This window comes from Sus scrofa, chromosome 8 (genome assembly GCF_054392235.1).
Source record: "Sus scrofa isolate SSC_HxYL_T2T_F1_AM1 chromosome 8, Sscrofa_HxYL_maternal_Yorkshire_Landrace_v2.0, whole genome shotgun sequence".
Taxonomy (NCBI): Eukaryota; Metazoa; Chordata; class Mammalia; order Artiodactyla; family Suidae; genus Sus; species Sus scrofa.
The window spans coordinates 78,360,544-78,387,144 of record NC_139390.1 but is presented as its reverse complement, the minus strand read 5'-3'; the positions used below and the strand labels follow the sequence as shown (position 1 = coordinate 78,387,144).

The window sequence follows — 26,601 nt, the reverse complement described above, 5'->3', positions numbered from 1 at the left end:
AAAGTTTGACCTATCCTCCACCTGCCAGCTCACTTCTTTCTCCAGGGGCTCCAATGGTAGCTAGTGATGCCATGGGCGTGGAGGCAGATGTGCAGGCTCTACGAGGGCTCAGCACCCTGGATCTCCACTCACCAAGGCTCATTTGGTCACAGCTTCTGTGGAATAGGTGTCCAGCAATTAAAAACAAAACCCAAGTCCATGATATGAATTAGGCTTGAATGTAACAAAGCCAGGAACAATGTGGCCAGGGAACGAAAGGAATTCTCTCCAAACCACCGCCAACACCATCTTCTGTTCAGCCCTTGAATGTCAGAATGCTGGGACTGAATGCCAAAACCCTGCCCCTGCTTGCCTGGTAGTGCTGGCGGTCTCCTCCTCTGGGCTCTGGGCATTTCTCCCTCCGTGGTTTCTGTGGGCTACCATGTGGGCATGTAAGGCAAGCTGAGACCTCAAGGGCATATGAGAAAAGTGCCCTTACTAGAAGAGCAACGTGTTTTGGATTTGAATTTGCTTTCCTGCTTAACAAAACTTCCCGCCCACACCAACATTCACAGGCTTCCAGAATGCTTATTCACCACTATGTTATCCCACTCAACACTGAAACTAACTTCACATTAATGGGCTGACACTGTGGTTCGCTGCTTCTGTCATGTACTCCATCACCCAAATGTGTCCAGACCCAGAACGTTAAGACTCATCTACAGCCTACAGGTTATTGAAATAGCATCATGATAGACCCAGAGGGTGAAAGGTCATCCATCACCCAGAGTTTTGTTTTTGAAGACAAATATAGCAACTGATAAAACTTTGGGAGCCTGGAGTTCCCATTGTGGCTCAGTGGTTAATGAATCTGACTAGGAACCATGAGGTTGAGGGTTTGATCCCTGGCCTTGCTCAGTGGATTAAGGATCCGGCATAGCCGTGAGCTGTGGTATAGGTTGCAGACACAGCTCGGATCCCGTGTTGCTGTGGCTCTGGTGTAGGGCAGTGGCTACAGCTTCGATTGGACCCCTAGCCTGGGAACCTCCATATGCCGCAGGAGCGGCCCTAGAAAAGGCAAAAAGACAAAAAATAAACAAACAAACAAACAAAAAAACTGCTTTGGGAGCCAATATCCTTTTAATACATTCCTTTTGATTAAATTATCCAGTGTAGTTCAAAGAAAGATCTAGAAGGATGCATTCCAAAGAGTGAAGAGCAGTTATTATTGACTCTGTGTAACTGACTCTGTATCTTCTACATTTTTTTGTTAGTCTATGTTTTCTAATTTTCCTAACTTGGGCATTAACATTTTTAATAAAATAATTTTTTAAATTTAATTTTAAAAATATGTCACTTCGAGTTTCCATTAAATTTTATGACCCATGACTACATTATAGGTACATATTTATTATCAAGACTAACATACTAAAAGGGGGGGAACCTCTAAGCTTAATTCAAAATAAGAGAAAATTATATTCTAAAGAAAGAGTAAAGGAGGTAATTCACTTAAAACTAGGGAAAATGCAATAGAGTAATTCTGCTTTTTTAATGGTTGTATTTATTTATATAAATAGTTGAAATATCGACGATGCTATGAAAATGTTAGAATACCAAATATGAATCTTGATCTCATAGTTGATGAGACATGTAAAATATTAACTGGAGCAGAAGACCATTCTGAAATGCTTGTAAGTATTAGCTATAAATTTTATGGATGTTGCCAAGTCAAAGTTGGATATTTATGGTGAGACATTCATCATAAATTTTGTTTAATTTTTTTTTTCTTTTTTGCTATTTCTTTGGGCCGCTCCCGTGGCATATGGAGGTTCCCAGGCTAGGGGTCGAATCAGAGCTGCAGCCCCTGGCCTACGCCAGAGCCACAGCAATGCGGGAATTTTGTTTAATTTTTAATGATAGAAATAGCCAAGTACGTAATAAATGGAATCTGTCTAGTCATCTTCCCGAATTCTTCTAAGCTGGAGTTATTTTACGGGAGTCTTGTTACATTCACATTTATATTCCTTCCTCATATATATCTTCTCCAGGAACTGAAAAAAAAAAGATGAAACTCTTTTAAATTGGCAAACAAGGCAGCTGCACCATCCTGAATGTGCCCAATCCAATCTGATCTTGGAAGCTAAATTGGCAACCAGAAATTGTACTCACAATGACCATACCCAAATTCACACTCTCACACTCTGACTTATATCCTTACAATACTCCAAATCTGATATTGATGACTAGACTGTGCTAGACGGGGGGGAAGGAGGACACAGGACTTTGGAAGGTAGCTGCACACCATCAGAAATACCTAGATGTAATGCTCCCTGGTTCCGGGGCCAAGTCCAGCCCAGCTCAGCATCAGGCATGCTTCCTTTTGACCAAAACTGACCTAAATGTTTGTCAACAGAGTGGATTAAACCAACAGAGGACAAATAAGAATGAAAAAAAACAAAACAAAACTCTTTTACCACTAAAAATATTAAGAAAAAACTGAGTCATTATAATCTCAAGAGCAAATAGGATATATATGTGTGTGTGTGTATATATATATATATATGTATCTCCTTGGCAAGAATTATGCTTGAGTGTAATTGTGTATTATATAATTATATAATACACAATTATGTAAGCATATAAAATATCTATGCATATTTATATATTATATATAAATATACAAAAATATATAATGTAGCACTTACATGCAGATGAGGCAGTTTTTATAAGTACGTAAATGTGTATATCAACTCTATCTAATTGGCCTATTGTTAATGCGCAAAGCTAAAGAGAGATTTCATCCCAGTTCTGCCATGGAGTCTTTCAGCCCCATCTGCTTCACTCTCCGGACCTGCCCCCTCATATTCCCTGGTTTAACTGTGAAAACAGTCTGTGTCTGAGCTTGGTCCCTGTATCTATTTGCCAGTAAGTCTAAGCTACGGTCCGGCTACCACTTCTGGAAAAAAAGACATCCAGGATCCTAGTTCCAGGAACCTCCACCATCTCGGCTGCATGACCTCCCGAGGACTCCGTGGGACGTGCACGCCGAGGACGCTGGACAGAAGCAGAACTTCTCAGCCATGACCTGGGCCCCACGCCTAGTCAGCTTCCGGCAGTGGTGACGGGGCTGGTCTGGGGCAGAACCCAGGCTGCCAGCCTCCCCCGCCCGGTTGGTCTCTGTGGTTTTCCGAAGAAACCCGCCCCGCTCCCCCCTTCGGGGGGGGGGCCGAGGGGGAGGCAGCAGGGCCCAGCTCCACCAGCTAAGGGAGGGGAAAAGACGAAATGGGGGGGGGGGCACCTGAGAAGAGGACCTCTGCCCTTGTCTGTGTCCACAGACACTCATAGAGCGCAGCGACAGGACTGGGACTCCCAGCTCCACTTCCTCTGACCACCCCCCCAACACACACCCCCTCGTCTTGACATGAGGACGTGAAGGAGACCATGCTCCCTGAGCATTCGGCGTTTCAGGAGCAAGTTCACAGCCTGCACAAAGATCCCTTTCACTTTGGTCCTATTAAAGCCAAACCCAAGGGAGTTGAGTCCGCAGGGAGACGGCCCAGAAACCAAAGAGGCGGAGTAAAAAGAGGAAACAGCCCCCCTGCGCTGAGTCCTGCGCTGTAAGGGAAGGATTTTGACTTTGCCAGGGTGCTCACCGCTTCCCTCCCGTCTCCAACCGTGAGCCTCCCAGCAGGTCTTTCTAAAATGACCCTTCACTCACCCTCGGCATCCTGTAGCCTCTGCTCAGAATGAAATCCTTAAAGGCAACCGTTCCACGAAGGTCTGCAAGTAACTCCTCCTAAAAGAGGGTCCACACTTTAGAAACCGGTCGGCTGTCAGAAGCTTGATTTCATACTTGACCTAATTTAAATCACTTAGCCAGCTATCAAGTACCTCATTTTAAACCACTTCCTTCTCATTTGGGAATGTGTGTAAATAACGTTGAGAAGTGGATGAATGTAAAGGCTTTCAAAAGATACCCAACTTTCTCTCCTTTTCTTATTTTGCTTCTTACCTTTGTATCAAGGATAAGCAACACATTTTATCAATTAGACAATTAATGATCTAGAATGTCTGGAATCCAATCTACATGAGATTAACAATTGTGATAGGATTTACAACAAGAAATACATATTTGGTCTTCTTCCCATTCCTGGCACAGAGATCCTAAAATCCTTGGAATTTCCTAAGTAATAAGAGCCACAAAGGTGAGTCTTTTCTAATTCATAACAGGCCCTCTTCAACCACACCAGTTTATGAGGTGACTATTGGAAAGCTCCTAGATAGCCATAAGATGGGGGCTGGTTGCTGGAGGAACCAACCTTGTGATTAGAGGGTGGGACTTTCAGCCCCCCCGCCAACCTCCAGAGAGGGGAGAGGAACTGGAGGTTGAGTCAGTCACCAATGGCCAATGACATAATCAACCATGCTTATGTCATGAGGCCTTCATACTAACCCCAAGCAGGGGGCTTGGAGAGCTTCCAGGCTGGTGAACATGTCATGGTACCTGGAGAGGGCAAGGAAGCTCGGAGAAGCTCCCCACCACTTGTCCTATGCATCTCTTCCATCTGGCTGTTCCTGAGCGTATCTGTATAATAAACTGGTAATCTTACTAGGTTGTAATGAAACTATTGTCCTGAGTTCTGTGAGCTCTTCTAGCAGATCATCAAATCCAAAGAGGGGGGTCGTGGGAGCCTGTGATTTATAGCCAGTCGACCAGAAGCCCAGGGGACACCCTGGGCTTGGGACTGGCATCTGTGTCAGGGGCAGTCTTGCGGGAATGACCCCTTAACCTGTGGGATCTGATGCTGTTTCCAGTGTCCGAATTGAGTTAAATTATAGGACACCCAGCTGGTGTCTGGGGAATCTGAGAATTGCTTGGTGTGGGGAAAACCCTCTAATGTTGTTGCGGACCAGAGTGGAGAGTAGGAGAAGAAGAACAGAAGTGTTTCCTACTCACGAATGTACAACTTTTAGGTCTTAACTCCCAAGAGTATGGTTAAAAAGAGACTTGATCCTTGGAATTCCCGTCGTGGCTCACTGGTTAAGGAATCTGACTAGGAACCATAAGGTTGCAGGTTCGATCCCTAGCCTTGCTTAGTGGGTTAGGGATCTGGCGTTGCCGTGAGCTGTGGTGTAGGTCGCAGACGGGGCTTGGATCCTGCGTTGCTGTGGCTGTGGTGTAGGCCGGCAGCTGCAGCTCCGATTCAACCCCTGGCCTGGGAACTTCCATATGCCACACATGCAGCCCTAAAAAGTAAAAAGAAAAAAAAAGAAGGGTACAATGTTGGTTGCTCCATCTTTAGAGACCCGGTGTCTGCTGTGAACCCAGGAGATTTCAAGGCTTGCTTTTACACATTCTTCATAAAATGACTTGGCTTCCTCATTGCTGAATGTACTAAGCAAGTTATAAGACTTTCCAGAGTCTCTGTGTTACTCCAGAGACTGACTTCAATAGGAGGAGGCAGTTGTACTGTAAGAATTTTTAGCTCAGATGATTGAGTCTCAGTGTAGACACATACCTGTTCCCGTAGCTCCTTTGCCAGATTCTCATCTTGAGCTCTACCTAAGACTTTGGGGTCCACCAAAGGTTCATCGGCCCTTTGCTTTTTCCACAACTTGGTGTTCAGATACCATGCTCCGTATCTCATCTTCACCCACTTTGGTTTATGAGAATTCTGTAGAAATAACATAATTCCCAATTTTATTAGGTTTTTTTTTTTTTTTTGGTTTGTCATTTCAGTAAACCTAGGATATAACTTATGAAAGCAATCTCATTTACTTGCCGAAGTATTTTATGAAGTTTCAGGATGCTTTGATTTATAAAGGTAACATGAAAAGTTCACAATTAAGAAAATAACATTGTAGGAGTTCCTGTTGGATTAAGATGCATCCTCGGAGTTCCCATCATGCCTCAGTGGTTAACGAATCCAACTAGGAACCATGAGGTTTCAGGTTCGATCCCTGGCCTGTCTCAGTGGGTTGAGGATCCGGCGTTGCCATGAGCTGTGGTGTAGGTCGAACACATGGCTGGGATCCCAAGTTACGGTGGCTCAGGCATGGGTCGGCAGCTATGACTCCAATTGACCCCTAGCCTGGGAACCTTCACATGCCGGGGAGCAGCCCTAGAAAAAACAAAAAGACAAAAAAAAAAAAAGAAAAAGAAAAAGAAAAACAACGTGGTAGTTGAGCATGGCCTTTGGATTTAGACAAACCTGGGCTCAAATCCATCCTCCCCCACTTAGAAACTATAAGTGCATGGACAGGTTACTTCAATTCTTCATTTGTAAAATGGAGATAATAATATCTACCCCATAGAGTTCTTGGCAAGACTAAAGGAGGGAATTATATAAAGAAGCTAGAAATCATGTAGGAATCACATATTTCAGTGAAGGGTAATGACCTTAAACAATACTCAGTCAACCAAAGTAATGAGTTATTAGCCTCACTGCAAACCCCACTCTCTGCTCAGCCTTGTAAATGGTACACTATTTTTATCCAAATGCTAACACCGATCCCTTATCTCTTTAATTGGAAGGGGTGAGGAGAAGAAGAGATGTCATTCCTTTCTATCTCCTGTTTGTCGGGAGTACATCTGTTGGTTCAGAGCTCGATGCTATGGATGCAAAACCCACTCATTGTCTCATCATGAAAGGAGGTCTAATGCTGGGGCAGGACAAAGAAACATGAAACACAAAGATCCTGTTCCTCTCTCTTCTCACTCGCATCTCAACTAGGAGGTGGAGTGTGTGGGCTATTCCAGAGTCAAGCCGGGTACAGCTTCCTGAAGCAGAGAGGATGGGGCAAGCAGAGGGGAGGGAAATCCCTTCTCAGACCTGGATGCAGCATTATGACCCCTCCGTCCCAAGCATACTGACCTCCTTGCTATTTCTAGAGTACCTGTCACACAGCTACCACAGTGCCTTTGCACTCACGGTTCCCTCTCCATAATGCTCTTCCCGAGGCACCCACATGGCTGACAACCTTACCAACTTTGGGTCATCTTTTCAATAGTGTCTTCCCTGATCCCCCAATTCAAAAACTGTAACCCCCTCACAATAGTGCTTGTCTTCTTTCCCTGCCTCATTTTTCTTCACAGCACTTATCATCTACTTGATAAGCTATGTATTTTTTTCTGATTGTTTGTTGTCTCACCTCTCACCTTCTAAAATGTAAGCTTCTGAGATTGTTCCCTGCTACATACCCCTGGCATCTAGAACAATACTTGGGACACAGCAGGTGCTCAATAAATCCTTGCTGGATTAAAATCAGGTTTATTAATTTCGGCATTATTGACATTTTGAGGTGGCTAATACTTTGCTGGGGGTGGGGAAGGATGCTCTCTTATGCACTGTAGGGTGTTTAGCAGCATTCCTGGTCTCTACTCACTTGATACTAGTAGCACCCTCCAAATTGTGACAATCAAAAACGTCATCTCCAGCATTGCAAAATATCCCTGGTAGGGGTATATGATTGGGAAAGGGGACAAAATTGCCCTCAGTGAGAACCACTGAATTAAAGGAAGGAGGGAAGGAAAGAAAAGAGAGGAGAGAGAGGAATAGAATCACATACTGCTGGAGTTCCTGTCATGGCTCAGTGGTTAACGAATCTGACTAGGAACCATGAGGTTGCGGGTTCAGTCCCTGGCCTTGCTCAGTGGGTTAAGGATCTGGCGTTGCCGTGAGCTGTGGTGTAGGTTGCAGACGCGGCTCAGATCCCACGTTGCTGTGGCTCTGGCGTAGGCCAGCAGCTACAGCTCCGATTCGACCCCTAGCTTGGGAACCTCCATATGCCACAGGAGCAACCCTAGAAAAGGCAAAAAGATAAAAAAAAAAAAAAGAATCACATACTGCTCCACTAAAGAACTCGAGTTCGGGAATATGTTAGGTTGTTGGGTACCTGGTGATCTTTAAGACTCAGTACAAACATAATATCTTCTTAACCATACCCACACATGCATGGCAGAACTAATTACTTCTTCCTACGTCTCATATGAACATCATTTCCTCTCATCATGACATCATTTTTTTATAGTTCACCACTTATCTGTTGATCTCACTAGACTGTAAGCTCCCACGTGTAGGAAACAGCCCTTCATTTTCTCCCAGCACTGTTTGGCACACAGTAGGAGAGGTTCAGAATTGTTTGTTGAATGAATGTATAAACAAATGGATGGATGAATACATCCAACAAAAAGAAATATGCTGCAATAGAGGCCACACTGCTGTGAGAGATTAGAAGTAAGAATAAATTAATGTCAACCAAAGGACCTGGAGAAAATGCCATGGAAAAATTTGCATTGGGCCTGTGTCTAAAGGAAAATATGAGTGTAGACATGGGAAAAGGAGCACATCAGGCAGAGAGAACACTGTGAGCAAAGGTAACGTCGTAGGAAAGCTCAGAGTTTTAAAGAACACCAAAGAGCAGAGGACAACAGGCTTGAGAGTATGTGAAATGAGAAAATAAAGATGGCAAGTCTGGAGTTCCCATCGTGGCATAGTGGTTAATGAATCCGACTAGGAACCATGAGGTTGCGGGTTCGGTCCCTGGCCTTGCTCGGTGGGTTAAGGATCCAGTGTTGCTGTGAGCTGTGGTGTAGGTCATAGACATGGCTCGAGTCTGGCGTTGCTGTGGCTCTGACATAGGCCAGCGGTAACGGTTCCGAATGGACCCCTAGCCTGGGAAACTCTATATGCCACAGGAGTGGCCCTAGAAAAGGCAAAAAGACCAAAAAAAAAAAAAAGGCACATCCACCCCTGGAGTAGGGACCAGATTTACCCTTCCACCTGCAATAGCCCCAAAACAGAAATATATAGGACAATGGTTTATAAGACACTGGAATCAAGCAATCTCTGAGAGACAATAAACAAATGAGATAAGCTCCCCAACTGTCCCAGTCCCCTGCCTTGTGAGAGTTCCCAGGCCACAGAGCAGAGAGGAGGAGACTTGTAGATTTTCTGAGTTGAGAAGGCCGAACTGAGAGTCTAAGAAGACCAAAGCAGCTAAAGTTTGCAGCACAGAGGAACATAAAGGAAAGAGCTGCACAGAGGGAACTACAGATCTTTGCAGAGGGTCTCCCTCTCTGTGTGTTTTGGAGGAAACTACCTGAGGTCTGGGAAAGAGTCAAATGAAAGGATTAGAGGGAACGGGGTCCTACCTGCACACGGGCCAGGGCCAGGGCTCGGTAGTAGGGAATAAGCACTAAACTGAACGTGTTTTCACCTTTTCCAACAGATCTTAAAAGCAAGACCCCAAAGGCTCAAACTTTTCCAAGTAACTTTAACTGCATTCCAGAACAAAACTTAAGTTTATAAGCATATAAAAATACCCAGCACTGGATATGGTACAATTCACAATGTCTGGAATTGACTCAAAAATCACTAGACAGGCAAAGAGGCAAGAAAACATGACCCACAATAAAGAGATAAATCAGTTATTGGGAACTGGCCCAGAGCTGATACAGATGTTAGAATTAGCAGGCAAGGACACCAAAGCAACTATTATAACTATAATCCATATATTCAGAGACAGGGAGGATATTTAAAGAAGACTTAAGCCAAACTTCTTGAGATGAAAATTATGATGTATGAGATGAAAAATACACTGAGTGGAATAAATAGCTGCTTAAACACTATTTAAGGAAAAAAATAGAGAATTTAAGACATAGCAATAGAAACACAGAAAGAAAAGAGAACCAAAAACCTGAATAGAGCAGCAGTGAGCTGTGAAAACAACTTCAGACAGCCTAAGGACATGTGATTAGAGCCCTGGGAGGGAGTTGAGAGACAAAAAATTTGAAGCAGTAATGTCAAAAATTTCCCCAGTTTGCCAAAAACCCGGACCCCATAGATCAAAGAGGTTAAGCAAACCCTAAGCCCAAGAAACATGAAGAAATATACACCAATGTGTGTAATAATCACACTACTCAACACCAGTGACAAAGAGAAAGTCTTGAAAGCAGCCAAGGAAAAAAGTCCAGAAAAACAAGGATAAGGATGACATGAGACTTCTCATCAGAAACAACACAACCAAGAGAATAATGGAACAACATCATTAAAGCACTGAAAACAAACCAACAAATAAAAAACTCTGAACCTACAATTCCCTACCCACAAAAACATCTTTAAAAATGAAAGCAGATAAGAATATCCTTCAGACATGGAGAAGCTAGGAGAATTCATCACCAACAGATCAACACTTAGAAGGGTTAAAGGGGAGTTCCCTTCCTGGCTCAGCGAAAATGAATCTGACTAGTATCCATGAGGATGCAGTTCGATCCCTGGCCTTACTCAGTGAGTTAAGGATCTGGCGTTGCCATGAGCTGTGGTGTAGATCGCAGATGCGGCTCGGATCCCACGTTGCTGTGGCTCTGGCGTAGACCAGCAGCTACAGCTCCGATTAGATTCCCTAGCCTGGGAACCTCCATATGCTGCGAGTGTGGCCCTAAAAAGACAAAAAAAAAAGAAAAAAGAAAAAGAAAAAGTTGGATTTTGGCAATAACCTCCAAGCTTTATAAAGCAGCATTTGTGCAATTATTTGTAAGTACATGGAATTGAGCAATTTCATTCAGCCCAGACTCAGGACAAGCAGCGGTGCAGGCCCCACATGCCTGAACCACATAGACATAATTTGCCCGTCCAGCATCCTTTTGCATTTTATCCTTTAGAAAGACGAGAGGAAAATGGAAAATTTAAAGTGCTGATACTAGTGATGGAATGCATAGTTTTCATAAACTTTATGCAACACAGATAGAAAATATCATGAATTTAGTAAAGAGGTCAGCTGATTGTGTTCAATTATAAAGGACAAAGTTCATATGTCAACAATGCTGGAAATATAATATCAAAGATTATGTGTAAAAGACAGAGGGTAATTATTGTCTTCATTTTCAGAGAAATGAACGGTGTAACCTTCTTGCCCCCCAACTCCCATGGCAGCACTTAAGTCTTTTGTTGAACTGGCACGATTTGACTTGTAGTATATATATTTGTACTAACACATTTGCAGAAAAGTACTTAGGGGCCCAGAGTACTGCCCTTTGGAACATAGCATGTTTTTTTCTCCTCTTTATTTCCTTGTTCTGTCTTTACAGGAAATTGGTACTAGGAAATGAACAATTTGTTAATTATCAGGCAAGCATGTGATCAGAAATGATGGTTTGTCCAAGTTCCGGTTGTAACTCAGCAGTAAGGAACCCCACTAGGAACCATGAGGTTGCAGGTTTGATCCCTGGCCTCACTCAGTGGGTTAAGGATCCGGCGTTGCCATGAGCTGTGGTGTAGATTGCAGACATGGCTTGGATCCTGTGTTGCCATGGCTGTGGCGTAGGCTGGCAGCTGCAGCTCTGATTTGACCCCTGACCTGAGAACTTCCGTATGCCACAGGTGCAGTCCTAATTTAAAAAAAAAAAAAGAATGATGGTTTGTGGTCAAAAAGATCACCATAAAAATTCGAGATTTTTTTAGGACATAAAATAAATGGTGTTCACAACCATTAACTGTAGCATTTTACTCTTATAATAATAAACATTCATGTATATTTCTACTGATCATTAGAATTTCAACATATTAAACACCAAGAGTAGTTCTTGTCGTAGCTCAGCGGTTAAGGAATCCGACTAGTATCCATAAGGATGAATTTTCAATCCCTGGCCTCGCTCAGTGGGTTAAGGATCTGGCGTTGCCATGAGCTATGGTGTAGCAGGTTGCAAAAGTGGCTCGGATCTGGCATTGCTGTGGCTCTGGCATAGGCCAGCAGCTGTAGCTCTGATTAGACCCCTAGACTGGGAACCTCCATGTGCCACGTGTGCTGCCCTAAAAAGCAAAAAACAAACAAACAAACAAACAAAAAAACACCAAGAGATGTGTTTCAACATGTAAAATATATGGTCTCAATTCTATCCATTAAACACATAAAAAGAGAAATAATGACGATTCAGTTATTAACAATAAGGCTGAATGCATGCCTTGTTTGTATAATTGACTTTGTCAGATTAAATGAATGAATTAAATAGTCATTCATTTAACAAATGTTTATTTATTTATTGTATTTTTTACAAATATTTATTAAACATCAAAAAACTTCAAGAATCTGGAGTTCCCGTCGTGGCGCAGTGGTTAACGAATCTGACTAGGAACCATGAGGTTGCGGGTTCGGTCCCTGCCCTTGCTCAGTGGGTTAACGATCCGGTGTTGCCGTGAGCTGTGGTGTAGGTCGCAGACGCGGCTCGGATCCTGCGATGCTGTGCCTCTGGCGTAGGCCGGTGGCTACAGCTCCGATTCAACCCCTAGCCTGGGAACCTCCATATGCCGTGGGAGCGGCCCAAGAAATAGCAACAACAACAACAACAACAACAAAAGACAAAAAAAAAAAAAAACCTTCAAGAATCTTACTGAAAAAGGTCAGTGCCTTCTGTAATGCCACAATTCAAGAACATTTATAATTTTCATATAATTTAATTTTCTTTGATTCTCTATTTTCTCTCCTTTGGCAATTACCTGTGGTTTCTGAAGTCTCTGCTCATAGTCAAGTTTCTGGAAGAACTGTGGCCCCTGCAGTTTATTTAGCCCCATCCTTTTCTTTAGCTCCAGAGGTACAGGGTTGGGTCTCACTGCGTGGAGCACATTATAGCTTGGTTTGCTCTGAGAGTCAATGTCAAACTGTTTCAGGATGAACTCCTCATCAATGCTCGGGCTGCCCTGGAAGAATATCACATGGCATTTGTCAAGGACAAATGGTAAAATGCTCTTCTTCCTTCCTTCCTTCCTTCCTGGAGCTGCACCTGCAGCAAAGGGAAGTTCCCAGGCTAGGGGTCGAATTGGAGCTGCGACTGCCAGCCTATCTCACAGCCACAGCAACGCCAGATCTGAGCTGCCTCTGCGACCTACACCACAGCTCATGGCAACGCCGGATCCTTAACCCACTGAGCAAGGCCACATCCTCATGGATACTAGTCGGGTTTCTAACCTGCTGAGCCACAACGGGAACTCCATCACTTCCTTCTTTAATCGAAGGGAGGTATTTGGCCCTGAATGGAGAAGGAACTCAGAAGGTATAAGGAAGATTATTTTTTCCTCCTCTAGACTCAACACAATCTTGCCTTGAAATATATAACTTAGGGAACTCAAAGAATGAGGCCATTAGCAACTGTAGCTGATGTTGGAGTGAAATTCACAGAGGGGGGTCATGAAATAGTGAGGGGTATCAACTAGGGTCAAATAATAATGAAGCAGAAACAGGGCAAGCAGAACCAACGAGGTTAAAAATAAATAAATAAATAGAATGGAATGAATATAACACTGGTTATGGAAAAAATACCACTAGGTGATGCAATAGGGCCAAGGTAGATTGATAGATAAAGATGGGATGTTGATCTTAAGAGACTGGTCACCAGGCAGCTAAATTATTATCCCAGGGCTCCTTAAATGTCTTCCCTAGAAAGAGGAATAATCTCCAGCAGTAGAAATGGGAGTACAGGGCTGGGAATCAGACAATTCAAGCCAGCCAGTCTGTGGACCAGCAGTGACAGAGCAGGCATCATTTATCTTGTCCAGCACCCCCACTCCAGCCACCCTCTCAGGAGCCTCCCTCCCCCACTCTCAGTCAACCCCACTCTCTGTCAATGCCTTTGGCCTCAAGGTTAAACATGTGATCTGATCTGGCCAATGAGTATATTCCATCTCCTTACTCACTGTGGATAATTCTGGCACAGGTGTGACCCAAGTTAGTCCAATGAGAGTAAGCCCTGGAATTTTGTTGCTCTTTTCCCACCCTAGGTTGTCATCTGGTGAGATGTAAGCTTGGGAAATTTAGTGGCTACTTTTGGCATCTCTTATGGAAAGGCTACAGAAAGTGTAGTCAAATAGAAGAAAGCAGTGAAGTGACGGGGAGCAACTAAAAACATTTTAGCACCCAGATCCAGCCATGCCTGAAGCTCCTCATATTTCTGGATGGTTCCCTTTCCTCCCTTAATAGAGTCTGAATTATATTTCAGCCACTTTCCAATGAAATAGTCCTAAATAATACATTGATTAAAACTGATTAACACACTCAAATAAGTGGAGGAGGGAATTGAAAACTCTAGGTCTTAAATCTAGGAAAAAGCATCAGGAATCTAGACATCTCTGGAGACTCAGGGACAGGAATAGGTAACTAAAATGGTCCTTGGAAGAAGGTCAAGCAAAGAACTTGATAACTCAGTCAAAAATCTCCTCATGTCAAATACTTTTTGTAAAGGTTAGTCAACCATAGTTGCTTGAGTGCTTATAGATAAACATAACTGAGAAAAATGAGTTGAAGGAGGAATGAAGGACAGAGAGAAAAGAAGGTCCTGACATTGAAATTGACATGGATGGACCTAGAAACTATCATGCTAAATGAAGTCAGCCACACAATGAGACACCAATATCAAATGCTTTCACTGACATGTGGAATCTGAAAAAAGGACAGAATGAACTTCTTTGCAGAACAGATACTGACTCGCAGACTTTGAAAAACTTATGGTCTCCAAAGGAGACAATTCGGGGGGTGGGAGGATGAGCTGGGGGTGTGGGATGGAAATCCTATAAAAGTGGATTGTGATGATCATTGTACAACTATAAATGTAATAAATTCATTGAGTAATAAAAAAAATAAAATTTAAAAAAAGAAAGAAAATAAACATATGGAACAACAGGGCAGGGGAAATAGGGAGGGGCTGGCCAAAGGGTACAAACTTCCAGTTATAAGATGACTAAGTTCTGGGGACCTAATGACGTCATAATGACTATAGTTAACAATATTGTATTATAAACTTGAAAGGTGCCAAGAGGATAAATCTTAAATGTTCTCACCATACACACCCACAAGTAATTACACAAAGTGATGGATTTGTTAACTAACCTTTTTGTGGGAATCATTTTGCAATATATACATGTATCAAATCATCACATTGTATACCTTGCATTTACACAATGTTACATGTCAATTATATCTCAATAAAGCTGGGGAGAAAAAAGAGAGCCACTTAAAAATATAGGAAACAATAGCCATACAACATATAAACAGTAAACATTCAAACACTGGCTGCAAACTTTCCAGAAATTTCGTCTACAAGAAACATTTATAGTTTAAATGGTGGGAGAGTCAAAGGATTCCTTTATGACTTTGACTATTTGACTTACATTATATTCAAACACTGTTTTTGAACAAAAGCTACTTTGAGCTTGAGTTTAAAAGTAGATTGTGGAGTTCCCGTCATGGTACAGTGGAAATGAACCCAACTAGGAACCATGAGGTTGTGGGTTCGATACCTGACCTCGCTCAGTGGGTTAAAGATCTGGCATTGCTGTGGCTGTGGTGTAGGCTGGAAGCTGTAGCTCTGATTAGACCCCTAGCCTGGGAACCTCCATATGCCATAGGTACGGCCCCCCAAAAAAGACAAAAAGACCAAAAAAAAAAAAAAAAGTAGGTTTTAAGTTTCAAAAAAGACCAAAAAAGAAAAAAAAAAAGTAGGTTTACGTTTCACTACTAACTTACAAAATCAGCAGCCCAGTTGCAGAAGTCACTAACTCCTCTGCGTACATTTTCATGAAGAAGTGGACCCATTTTGTGGAGCGAATCTATTTCACTGGGCTTCTTTTCTTCATAAAGCCATTGGCGTGGATGTGACACAGGAGTCTTCTTGAGACTAAAGATAATGAAATCATCAAAGAATTACAATATAAGATGCCATGAATCCAAGTGGATTCCAATGGTATCTTGGGAGAGGAGCTTATAATGCCTGTAGTTGTAACAGTCTCTTGCAAACTCCTACAAATTATATGTTAATTTCTCAAAGATCATATTCTCACCATCCATATCATAAAGACAAGTATATCATGATTATTTAAAACAAAACATAGAATTTGATCATCATAAATTGATTTTTTTCAAAATTATGAGGGTCATTTATTAAGACGTGTCGGGTAAAAATCCAAATTACAGTACTTAGAATCTGCTGAAGCCTTAGATAACCTTGATAAGCAGGAGCCATGCTTGACTTCTCTCTCCCTCAGCCCTAGAATCCATCCCATGAATAAATCTGGTAGATTTTAACTCTGTCTCCTTCTCTGGACTCTCGCAAAAGGTTTCTTTCTGGTGTCTCTGCATCTTCTCTTCAGGCCCCAACTGCTAGTCCATTCTCCACACTGTGGCCAAAACTGTCATTTCAAAATGTAAATCTGTTCTCATTAAATGCAGTTACCCTTCATCCTGGATTAAGCCTCTTTTTAAAAAATGAGATATAATTTAAAAAATGAGATCTAATTCACACACTGTAACATTTGCCATTTCAAAGTATACACTTCGATATACTTTGTTTTCATATATTTACAAAGTTCTGCAACCATCACCACTATCTAATTCTGGAACATTTTCATCCCCCAAACAGAAGCCCCATAACCATGAATAGTCACAATTCACGTCCCCTCCCCCACCATTCTCTCTGCTCCTGAAAAACCACTCGTCTACTTTCTGTCCCTATGGATTTACCTGTCCTGGACATTTTATCTGAATGGAATCATTTAATATGTGGTCTTTCATGTCTGGCTTCTTTCACTTACCTTCTCCCCTTTTAAGTAGATAATTCATTCATTTGAAATTTCTTGCATGGAGATTTTTTTAGGGTTGACCTAGAAAACTGCCAAAGTGAAAGGCAGATCCTATATTGTGTGGAGGCCCAAGGTCATGGAAATAATTATGCAGGTGTTGTGAGTAGGATGGGAAGAGAGGGGTGGGTACACAGACTGTGACAAAAACAGCAAGGATTGAGAGAAGAGTCCCAGAGACCAGAAAGAGGTCAAATATCAGTCTTGTAATTATTTCGGACCGATCCCACTTTCTTATAAAACAAATAAAGACCACGATTGCATGTTTACTGTTCAGTGGGAGGAGGCTCGGGAGCTGATATAAATAGAAATAAAAGGAAATTAGTGTTGCATAAGCATATGTCTTTGTGAACGAAGACTCACGCCCTTGACATTTAATGTTCTCTTCCACGCCAGTCTGCAATTCTCAGGAGGATAGGGGTCCTAACCTGTTTACCGCTGTGTCCTCAGGATCTAGCACTGTCCAGGACCCATGGTAGGAGTCCTGCTGACATTTTTACGTAAACAGAACTAGCTAATAGTTCCCTGAGGGTCAAGAACTCAAAGATCTGGGGAGTTCCCGTTGCAGCCCAGCAGGTTAAGAACCCGACTAGTATCCATGAGGATGCAGGTCCCATCCCTGGCCTCGCTCAGCACTGCCGTAAGCTGCACCATAGGTTACAGATGCAGCTTGGACCCGGTGTTGCAGTGGCTGTAGTGTAGACCGGCAGCTGCAGTTCTGATTTGACCCCTAGCCTGGGAAATTTCATATGCCACATGTGGGGCCCTAAAACAACCAAACAAACAAAAAATTATATAAATGGAGGAAACAAAAGTGTGATACAAAAGAGTGTGGGTTTTATGCAAATTAAGCTTAGTGCTTTGGAAAAGGTTCAGTGAAGGTGGAGTAGTTTATGCAAAAAAGATGATGGGGAACTCCAAGCAGGAGACTCATACTCCGAAAAAGGCTTTCTATTAAAGGACTTAGCAAGTGAATATACAGTTATGTTTTAGGGCAAAATAAAATGTGTCAATATTAAAATATCATCTTCTACAATGCCCTGGATTAACCTTTTTTTTATTTGGTTGGTTATTCAACCAACTACTGGTCTCAATCATGTTGAGTGAAAGGGCTTTTGCCACAGATAATCCAAAAAGCCACTATGGGGAGTTCCCTTTGTGACTCAGCGGAAACAAATCCAACCAGAATCCATGAGGACGAGGGTTCAATCCTGGCCTCGCTCAGTGAGTCAGGGATCCCGCCTTGCCGAGAGCTGCAGTGCAGGTCGCAGACACGGCTCAGATCCTGCGTTGCTGTGGCTGTGGTGTAGGCTGGCAGCTGTAGCTCCAATTAGACCCCTAGCCTGGAAACCTCCATATGCTGGGGGTGTGGCCCTAAAAAAGAAAGAAAGAAAGAAAAAAAAAGCCACTGTGGGCTAATCAAAATCAATCATGCTTTCTGCAGTTTTCTTCCTGTCTAACAGCTCTCTCAGAGTCAGGGAGACACACAAGTGTTTGCTCCACTGCTGGGTAATTCACATCCATTTACGAAATAAACACTATTTGCAGCAGGACCCATGGCTCCTTTCCTGCCTCCACAGGAACTTAGTTTCTTTTGTTTCTCTTAATTATTCTAAAGATTCTTAATTGTTCCTAAAATATTCTAAAGATGAGAAGATAACTACAGATAGTCACTGACTTACGATGTTCCGACTTAATGACTTTTCTACTTCACGATTGTGCAACTCAATATCCATTCGGTAGAGACTGTACTTCAAATTTTGAACGTGGATCTTGTCCCAGGCTAGTGATATGCAGGAGAGATATACTCTCGTGATGCTGGAGAGCACCAGTGAGCCTCGGCTCCCCATCAGCCACCCGGTCACGAGGGGAAACAGCCGATACGCTCACAGCAACTCTGTACCCAACGACCATCCTTTTTCCACCTTCAGTATAGTATCAGTAAATAACATGAGATGTTCGACACTTTATTAATACAACAGGCTTTGTGGTAGATGATTTTGCCCCCCTGTAGGCTAATGTATGTGTTCTGAATGCGTTTACTGCAGGCTGGGCTGAGCTACGATGTTTGGTAGGTTGGGTGTTGTCGATGCATTTCCGACTTCAGATATTTTCCATTTGCCATGGGCTTATCAAGACATAACTCCCCGACCCCCCATCCCCTACCCCTGTTAGTGGAGGAAGATCGGTGCTAGAACATTTCCTCAAGGGACAGGAATGAACAAAAGAATGAATAAAAGGACCGTAAGGAAGGATACTTACGGTTCCAGGTAGACTTGGCTAGAACGTTTTTTTAAATGTTTTGTGTTTTCCTTCGGTCTTTTCCTGATGCCCTGACAAGAAGCCCACGTGTCCTCCAGCTTCCTATCAGGATCCAGCACGTCCAGCACCTTTAATAAGAGCTACAAACAGGAAAGAGCCTTGGAGGAAAGAAAGATGTGCTGAAGAGGGGGCCCCTTGATTCTAAATCAGAACAGACCTACCCGCCCCTTCGCTTTTCCCTTCTAGGTGTCAGTGCTATGCATCAATTTCAGTGCAAGCACAGGGCCGGCTGCTGCAGATAAACATCCATCACCTAGACGGTAGCTGTGCTGTCTTTTTTTTTTTTCCCCCCCCTTTTGGGCCACACCATGGCATGTGGAAGTTCTCCGGGCAGGGAACTAACCCACACCACAGCGGCAACCCAGGCTATAGCAGTGACAATGCTGAATCCTTAACTTGCTGAACCACAAGGGAACTCCAACTGGGCGGTCTTGTCTTTTTTTTTTTTTTTTTTTTTTTTTTTTTCTGTTTTAAATGGCCACACCTTCAGGAGGTTGGCTAGGGGTGGAATTGGAGCTGGCCTACACCACAGCCACAGCAATGCCAGATCCAAGCCTCATCGGCATGCAAACTATGCCACAGCTTATAGCAGTGGTGGATCCTTTAACCCACTGAGCGAGGCCAGGGATCGAACCTGCATCCTCATAGATACTATATCAGGTTCTTAAATCGCTGAGCCACAACAGGAACTCCTGTGCAGTCTCTTTACTGAAGTTCCATCTCCTCCAGATGGAACAGTGCCTCTGGCTCCACTGGGACCCCACAGCCCAGCTAAGAAAAGTGCCTCTAAAATAAAAATCATTAAAACAACAACAACAACAACAAAACACTGTAAATCAGCTATAATGGAAAAAATAAAAATTCTTAAAAAAAAGAAAAAAGAAAAGTGCCTCTAGAGGATTTCTGTGGTTTTCGCTTGCCCACCATTCATTTGTCCTCCTATGAGTAACAGTATCTAGAGTCTTCTTTGGAGAATCACCTCTTCCTCCACTCTCAGTCATTGTGGCCTGACCACCCCCCACCACACAGGCTGGCCACGCCAATCAGGCCCCCGGGATGAGCTTAGGAAGAGGTATAAGACCTAAGTAGGACCCAGAAAAATTGGGTTATGGAATTTTGCCGGAACCGTGCAATAAGAGGTGTTGTTTTTCTGGGTAAAATTTACATGTAGAGCTGCTGGTGGCCATAACAGCACCACAAGAAGAGATCCTGCTTCAGAAGGAAGCTAGCACCTCTACTGGGGAGTGTCAGACATGGGAATAAGAGCCACAGTCCCATGTGGCCTCTAAGGATGTGTGCAAACAATCTTTTTGTCATCGACTCAGAGGTGGTGGCTGGCAGGAGGCAGTGAAAGAAAGCCCAGTAGGCAAATCATTAATTAGAAATTCCAGGAGTTTCCATTGTGGCGCAGCTGAAACAAATCTGACTAGTAACCATGAGGTTGTGGGTTTGATCCCTAGCCTCACTCAGTGGGTTAAGGATCTGGCATTCCCGTGAGCTGAGGTGTAGGTTGCAGATGAGGCTCAGATCCTGCATTGCTGTGGCTGTGGTGTAGGCCAGCAACTGTAGCTCCGATTTGATCCCTAACCTGGGAACCTCCATATGCCAAGGATGCAGCTCTAAAAAGCAAAAAAAAATTCCAGTTGTTCTTTCTATAGACTTACATGACAGATTTCTTTATTCCTTCATTCATTATCCATATTTATTCAGTGTCTACCTTAGGTCAGGTACTGGTGGTGCAGAGTGAAAGACACATAAAATCTCTGCCCTTGGAGTTTCCCTCATGGCTCAGCAATAACAAACTTGATTAGTATCCATGAGGGCACAGGTACACTCCCTGGCCTTGCTCAGTGGGTTTGGGATCTGGCATTTTCATGAGTTGTGGTGTAGACCGTAGACGCAGCTTGGATCCCGTGTTGCTGTGGCTGTGGTATAGGCCGGCAGCTGTAGCCCTGATTCGACCCTAGCCTGGGAACCTCCATATGCCGCAGGTGTGGCCCTAAAAAAAAAAAAAAAAAAATCTCTGCTTTTGAAAAGCCCTGTCCCTGTAGAGGTTTTATTCTGGTGAGGCGCCCAGTGCTGATAACTGCTATGATGGAAACAGGTCATAGGAAGGGAAGGGATGGGGGAGAGGTGCTATTTTTTTGTGGGCCTCTCCAGTGAGGAGACATTTGAGGAAAGAGCTGGAGAAAGAGAAGGAGTGAGCCAGGCTGACTTCTGCCAGCAAGTGTTCCAAACCCAGGAACAGAGACCTGAACTGGACATGCTTGTCACATTGGCAGAGCAGCCAGGAGGCCAGAGTGGCTGCAGCAGAGTGAGCAAAGGCAGAGGAGTGGCGGGTGAGGTTGGAGATGGAGCAGATCTGCGGTGGGTTGAGCACAGAACACCCAGGACCTTCCAGACCGTGACAAGGACTTCACTCTGGGCAAGTAGCTTTGAGCAGAGTTTCCCTTCTGAACAACTGCCATGCTTGCTGGCACAGGGAACAGACGGCAGGGGTGGGGGGATGGGGGTGGGGTAGCAGGTACTGTTAGTTCCCAAACAATTCCTCCACTGCTTTCTTTGCCCAAAGAGTCACAAGCAGGGTACACCAGGAGAGCTTCAGCAGCAAAGACATCAAACGCTGCGGTCTCTCCTCATAGGAGACCAGCGGGTGTGTCCCTGCCATTTGCGCTTCCTGGGGGCAGAGAGAGGAAGGAGGCACCAAACCCCGCGGGGGCGGGGGATGGGGGGAAGGACATGCTAGGGGACAAGGACCATCCTCTCCTCTTTATAAATACATCACCCCCTGGAGGGAACTCCCCAGGCATCCAAGGAGCAATGTTCCCCAGGTCCCGCCAAACATTGGCCCACAACCCTGGGCCAGGAGGTCACCTCTGCAGGCAGGTCTTCTTCCAGGTCCGGGTAGAGGGCCAAGGGGTGCGGGGACAGCTGCGCCTCAACGTCCGCCAGGAATGCCTTCCGCGCCTGCCGGGCTGGTGAGAGCCTGGAACCCAGGGCTGCTTCCCTGCGCAGCGAGTTCTGCCTCCTTTTCCCGGCGGGGCGGGGAGCTCTGTGATAAATGGGGGGGAAGAAGCCCTTGTCCAGGCCCTGGGTGATCAGACCTCTGCAGGGCGGGCAGCCTTCCCGGAAGTCATCCAGCTCGGTTGTCACAAATCTCCAGCGTCGGCTGCTCAGGGAGGTGGGACCCGGCGGCCCGCCCTTATGCTTTGGGAAGCACTTGGAAGCCAGATTCTCGGTGTACCTGGAAGACAACGTGCCCAGGGGTATAGACCACAGGGGTGGAGAGTAGCAGAAGGAGGGTGTGAGCAGGCTGGCCTCTTCCTGTTTTAGGAGGAGAGGTGGGGGAAGAGAGGGTCGCGCCGAAAGCTGAGCTTATCACTGTCCTGGTCCATGGCACATTATTGCTGCTCTTCCCTCTATTCTATGTTATCCCCATATCCCACCCTCACTGCCCTCCCCTGCACAGGCAAAGCCATTCCAACAAATTTGGAATGTACCTTCCTGTTTGCAGACATCCTTATGAGGTCTACAGTGTTTCTGTGAGTATGAATTCTTTTCTTTCTTTTTTTCTTTTCTTTTTTTTTTTTTTTTTTTTGTGATCCAAACTGCTGCAGTGACACCAGATCCTCAACCTACTGCTCCACAAGAGAACTCCCAAATGATTCCCATGATTCCCAAATGGATTCTGAACGAACAGTCTTCCATCTCCTCCCCCCCCGCCCCCGCACCCTGCACCTGCAGCATGCAGAAGTTCCCAGGCCAGGGATTGAACCCACACCACAGCAGTGACAATGCAAGATCCTTAACTGCTAGGCCACCAGGGAACTCCTGTGTGTATGTATTCTTAATTTACATAAATCTTATTGTTCTGTTACTTGTTTACCAAGTATAATATCATAGAGGCCCATCTGTCACTCTGTGTACATCTAATCCATTATTACCAACAACTGTCATCACCATCTATCTATCTATTCTTTTTGTAAGGGATAGTCACAAGTTGTGAGCCCTCCTGGAACTCTTTCTTATCCTTCAAAGGGACACAGTGTAGTGGGAAGAACTGGGATCCCAGGGACAATGTGCCCCTAATTAGCTGCATGACCCTCAGATTTCATTTAACCTCTGTGGGCCTGGATTTATCCTCTAAACTCAGGAGGTCAAGGGTTGCAAACTAGCTATTTATGGGCTGTATCAGGCCCACAAATCTGTCATTTGGTCCCCTTTGTGTTTTAATAAGAATGATAATAACTGACATGTATTGAGAACTAATAAGCGCTATTCTAAGTGCTTTACATGTATTAACTTATTTTAATCTCATAAGAAGCTGATGAAGTAGGTAGGTCCTGGTATTAGTCCCATTTGCAGATAAGGAAATTGAGGCACAAAGAAGTCTAAACACAAAACAAACATTTGTCAAAGTTCCCACAGCTAGTAAACAGAAGAGCTGGGATTTTAATCCTGGTCGGTCGTGTGACTTTAGGGAAAGATGTTTAACCACAATGCTAGAGCTTCTGACATATAAAAAAAGTTCACACAAATAATCTGGAACAAAAATCAGGATCTCTGGGAACACTGGGTCCACCTCCTTATGAAGCTGGTATTGGTATAATGGCTGCCCTCTTTAGACAAATCCTGTGCTCTCTTAGTCACAGTCTCCACCACTCCCTACTGCCTCATACACAGCCTCCTTCACATTGTTTCTTTACCCACCAGGCCCCTATTTGCACTGAGAAGTTAGGGCATGAAGATGAGATGGAATAGACAGATGGACAAATAGGAGTTCTTGGATAATCTAATACATCCAGCTATTGCCAAAGTCAAGACTTGGAATCTGAGCAGCTTCATGGTAGGTCTGTCATTATCCTAATACATCAGACTGCCCTAGTCAGATATTTCTATATTACTGATGTCTTTCTTGGAAGCCTCTTCCACCTCCAGACCCATTATACCAAATCTACTCCTTGTTGCACTCAGCCTTATAGACACAAAACATTATTGAGAGATTCCAGCTTGATCTCTATCCTTTTCTTGCGAGTCTTAGAAATTTTTGCTTGCTGTGCATGTATGTGTGTTTTAAGGGCTTGCTCCACCTCCACTGTGAAGATGTAGATGAAAGGATGCAAAAACATGAGCTTACACAAAGTTGCTCTTTGCAGTTAATAAATCACTCAAATAGCTAAGTGGTGGGGATGCTGACATTCCAGCTAACCCTGAGACTGAATGACCCACTCAGCCTGACCTATTAGCAAGTTACCCTCCATAGTATTAAATACCTTAACAATGTTTATTTTCCACGCATTTACAAGTAATTCAAACACCCAAGGACTTCTGAAAATCAAATCTGATAAATAATATTTTTACTTAAGCACAGTCATACAACCCAAAATGGGAAAAGTGTGGCAGCTAACTCAAGCCTCATAGAATAGTAGAGCCAGCAGAAACTGAAATAAATCTAGGCCACCGTCTTCACTTTGCAATGAGAAAACTGAGTTCCAAAGAGGTGAATAAAGCAACCAGTCTAGCTGGAGGGCTTCCCACAACCCCTCTTTGCCCCTCATAGCTAATGAACTTCGCTCTCCGCATTCTGTAATGTTCATGAAAAATTTTGCTTGAGCCAGAAAATAAAACTAAAACATGTTTTCCTAAACATGAACTCTTCACAGTCACTAGATGAGACATAGATACTTCCACCTTTACGATTCGCAAAAGAGCATCAGACGTTTGTCCTAAAGAAACGAAAACTTATGTTTTCACAAAAACTTGTACATAAATGTTCATAGCAGCTTTTTTCATGGTATCTAAACACCAGAAACAACCTGAATGTCTTGCCACAGGTGAATGGATAAATTAACTGTGGTACAGCCATACCATGTAATAGTACTCAGCAGTAAAAATGAACTAACTACTGGTGCATAAAACATTTTGGATGGACCTCAAGGGTTTTATGCTGAATGAAAAAGAGCCAGTGTCAAGAGGTTTTATACCATATTATTATTCTGCTTACCTAACAGCCTCGAAAGAACAAAAGTATAGAAACGAAGATCAAATTAGTGGCTGCCAAGGGCTGTGAGTGGGAAAATGAGTAATAATAAAGGGGTAGCATGAAGTAGTTCTCTTATGGCGAAGAAAAGTTTTGTATTTTGATGTATATATGAGACAACATTTTTTTTCTTTTTAGGGTTGCACCTGTGGCACATGGAGGTTCCCAGGCTAGGGGTCGAATCAGAGCAGTAGCCACCAGCTTACGCCACAGCCACAGCAACACCAGATCCTTAACCCACAGAGTGAGGCCAGGGATTGAACCCACAACCTCATGGTTCCTAGTCAGATTCATTTCTGCTGCGCCACAACGGGAACTCCCATGACAACATTTTACAGAACTATACACACACGAAAACTGGTGAAATTCAAGTAAAGTCTACAGTCTAGTTCACATATGGCACCAGTGCTGATTTCCTGGTTCCATAACAGTACTATCTTTATGCAAGATGGTACCACTGGAAGCAGCTGGAGGAAGGGTACATGGGACCTCTGCACTATATCTGCAACTTCTTGTGAGTCTATAATTATTTCAAAACAGAAAGTTTGAAAATGGGGGTGGGAGAAGATTCTCAAAGAGTTGGTTAATTGCGAACATGTACACAGCGTGTGTATGTGACCGTAACTGCTTAACGTGTGCCATGTAGGTTAATCTTCACTACAATACTGTAGAGTTAATTCCTTTTATTGTCCCCATTTATTGTTAAGAAAACCCAGCCGGGAAAGAGCAGCTAACTTGCCCAAGGTCACCCGTCAAATAAGAGGAGAATGTCCCTTCACCGCTAGCCTTTCTGATTCTAGACTTTGGAATCTTAACCGCCACCAGGACAGCTTAATTCCGTTCTCAAATACAGATCAAGAAATTAGCAAAGAGCCTCGGCTTCCTGCCCTGTGGCAGTGACACCAACCATCGAAAATGGCAGCAGACACACGCCAGTACCCGAGGCACTCCCCAAACACGGGCTCAGCTTGGCCGCAGTCACCAGCTGGGTGGCCAAGGTGCAAGATCCAGCTGCTAACCCGGAGAAGGGTGGGTCGCAGACTAAACCAGTCTCCGCGGAAGACTGTGACTATTAGTTTCCCATCAGGAAGGCGTATATTAATCTCCATCTCCTGAGGGGTTGGGAGGATAACAGAAAGATGTCCTTTGCAGTGAGGGGCGTCGCGCGCGCGGTTATATTCCATTCCGGTCATTTAGGAGCGGGACACCTTGAGAGTGAAAGGCAGCTGGGCCCTCCCTCCGCGGCCCGGGGCCCTCCCCCGTCCCCAGCCCCAACAAGCACGAGGTGCAGGCGCCCCCAAGTGGCACCGGCCCGATGCGCCCTCGCGAGGGCGCGCGCTTACCGGGGCCCGCAGCTGATGCCCACCGGCACCCGGGCCTGCGCTGCGGGCGGGAACCGTACCCTGCGGTCAGCCATGGTGCCCGGCTGCCCGCTCGGCCTTGTGTAGGGCGCGTTCCCAGCCGCTCGGGTCGCTAGGAGACCGCGGAGTGGTGCGCGGCCCAGACTCGCCCCCGGCGCGCCCTTGCGCAGCTCAGCTGCTCCCCGGGAACCCGTGGCCCTGGGGTCCCTGCGCCCCCCAACTCCCGCCGCCCCCGAGCCTTCGCCAGCGCCGCGGTGCGTGGACCTTGGCAGCCGAA

At 44.4% G+C, this 26,601-nt stretch overlaps 2 protein-coding genes across 4 annotated transcripts in view; one reads left to right on the top strand and one right to left on the bottom strand.

The window, feature by feature from the left end:
- Positions 1 to 1,100: 1,100 nt before the first annotated feature.
- On the bottom strand, positions 1,101 to 26,481 carry FAM47E (family with sequence similarity 47 member E). Of its 2 annotated transcripts, XM_013978791.3 has the most exons (8): positions 26,307 to 26,481; positions 21,798 to 22,167; positions 18,864 to 19,003; positions 15,493 to 15,643; positions 12,474 to 12,674; positions 5,499 to 5,654; positions 3,698 to 3,775; positions 1,101 to 2,030 (listed from the first exon to the last, which is right to left on the bottom strand). In XM_013978791.3, exons 1-8 carry the CDS (start codon positions 26,378 to 26,380, stop codon positions 1,965 to 1,967), a joined length of 1,236 nt encoding a protein of 411 aa, XP_013834245.3. In that variant the 5' UTR covers positions 26,381 to 26,481; the 3' UTR covers positions 1,101 to 1,964. The 2 variants fall into 2 exon arrangements, with proteins under 2 accessions (XP_013834245.3, XP_084828654.1); XM_084972528.1 differs by lacking the exon at positions 12,474 to 12,674 and having other exon boundaries at positions 26,307 to 26,432.
- SCARB2 (scavenger receptor class B member 2) overlaps positions 26,267 to 26,601 on the top strand; it is a 101,968-nt gene continuing 101,633 nt past the window's right edge. For both annotated transcript variants that reach the window (XM_084971061.1, XM_084971060.1), the window contains exon 1: positions 26,267 to 26,601. The gene's annotated coding sequence lies outside the window, so the exon portion shown is untranslated.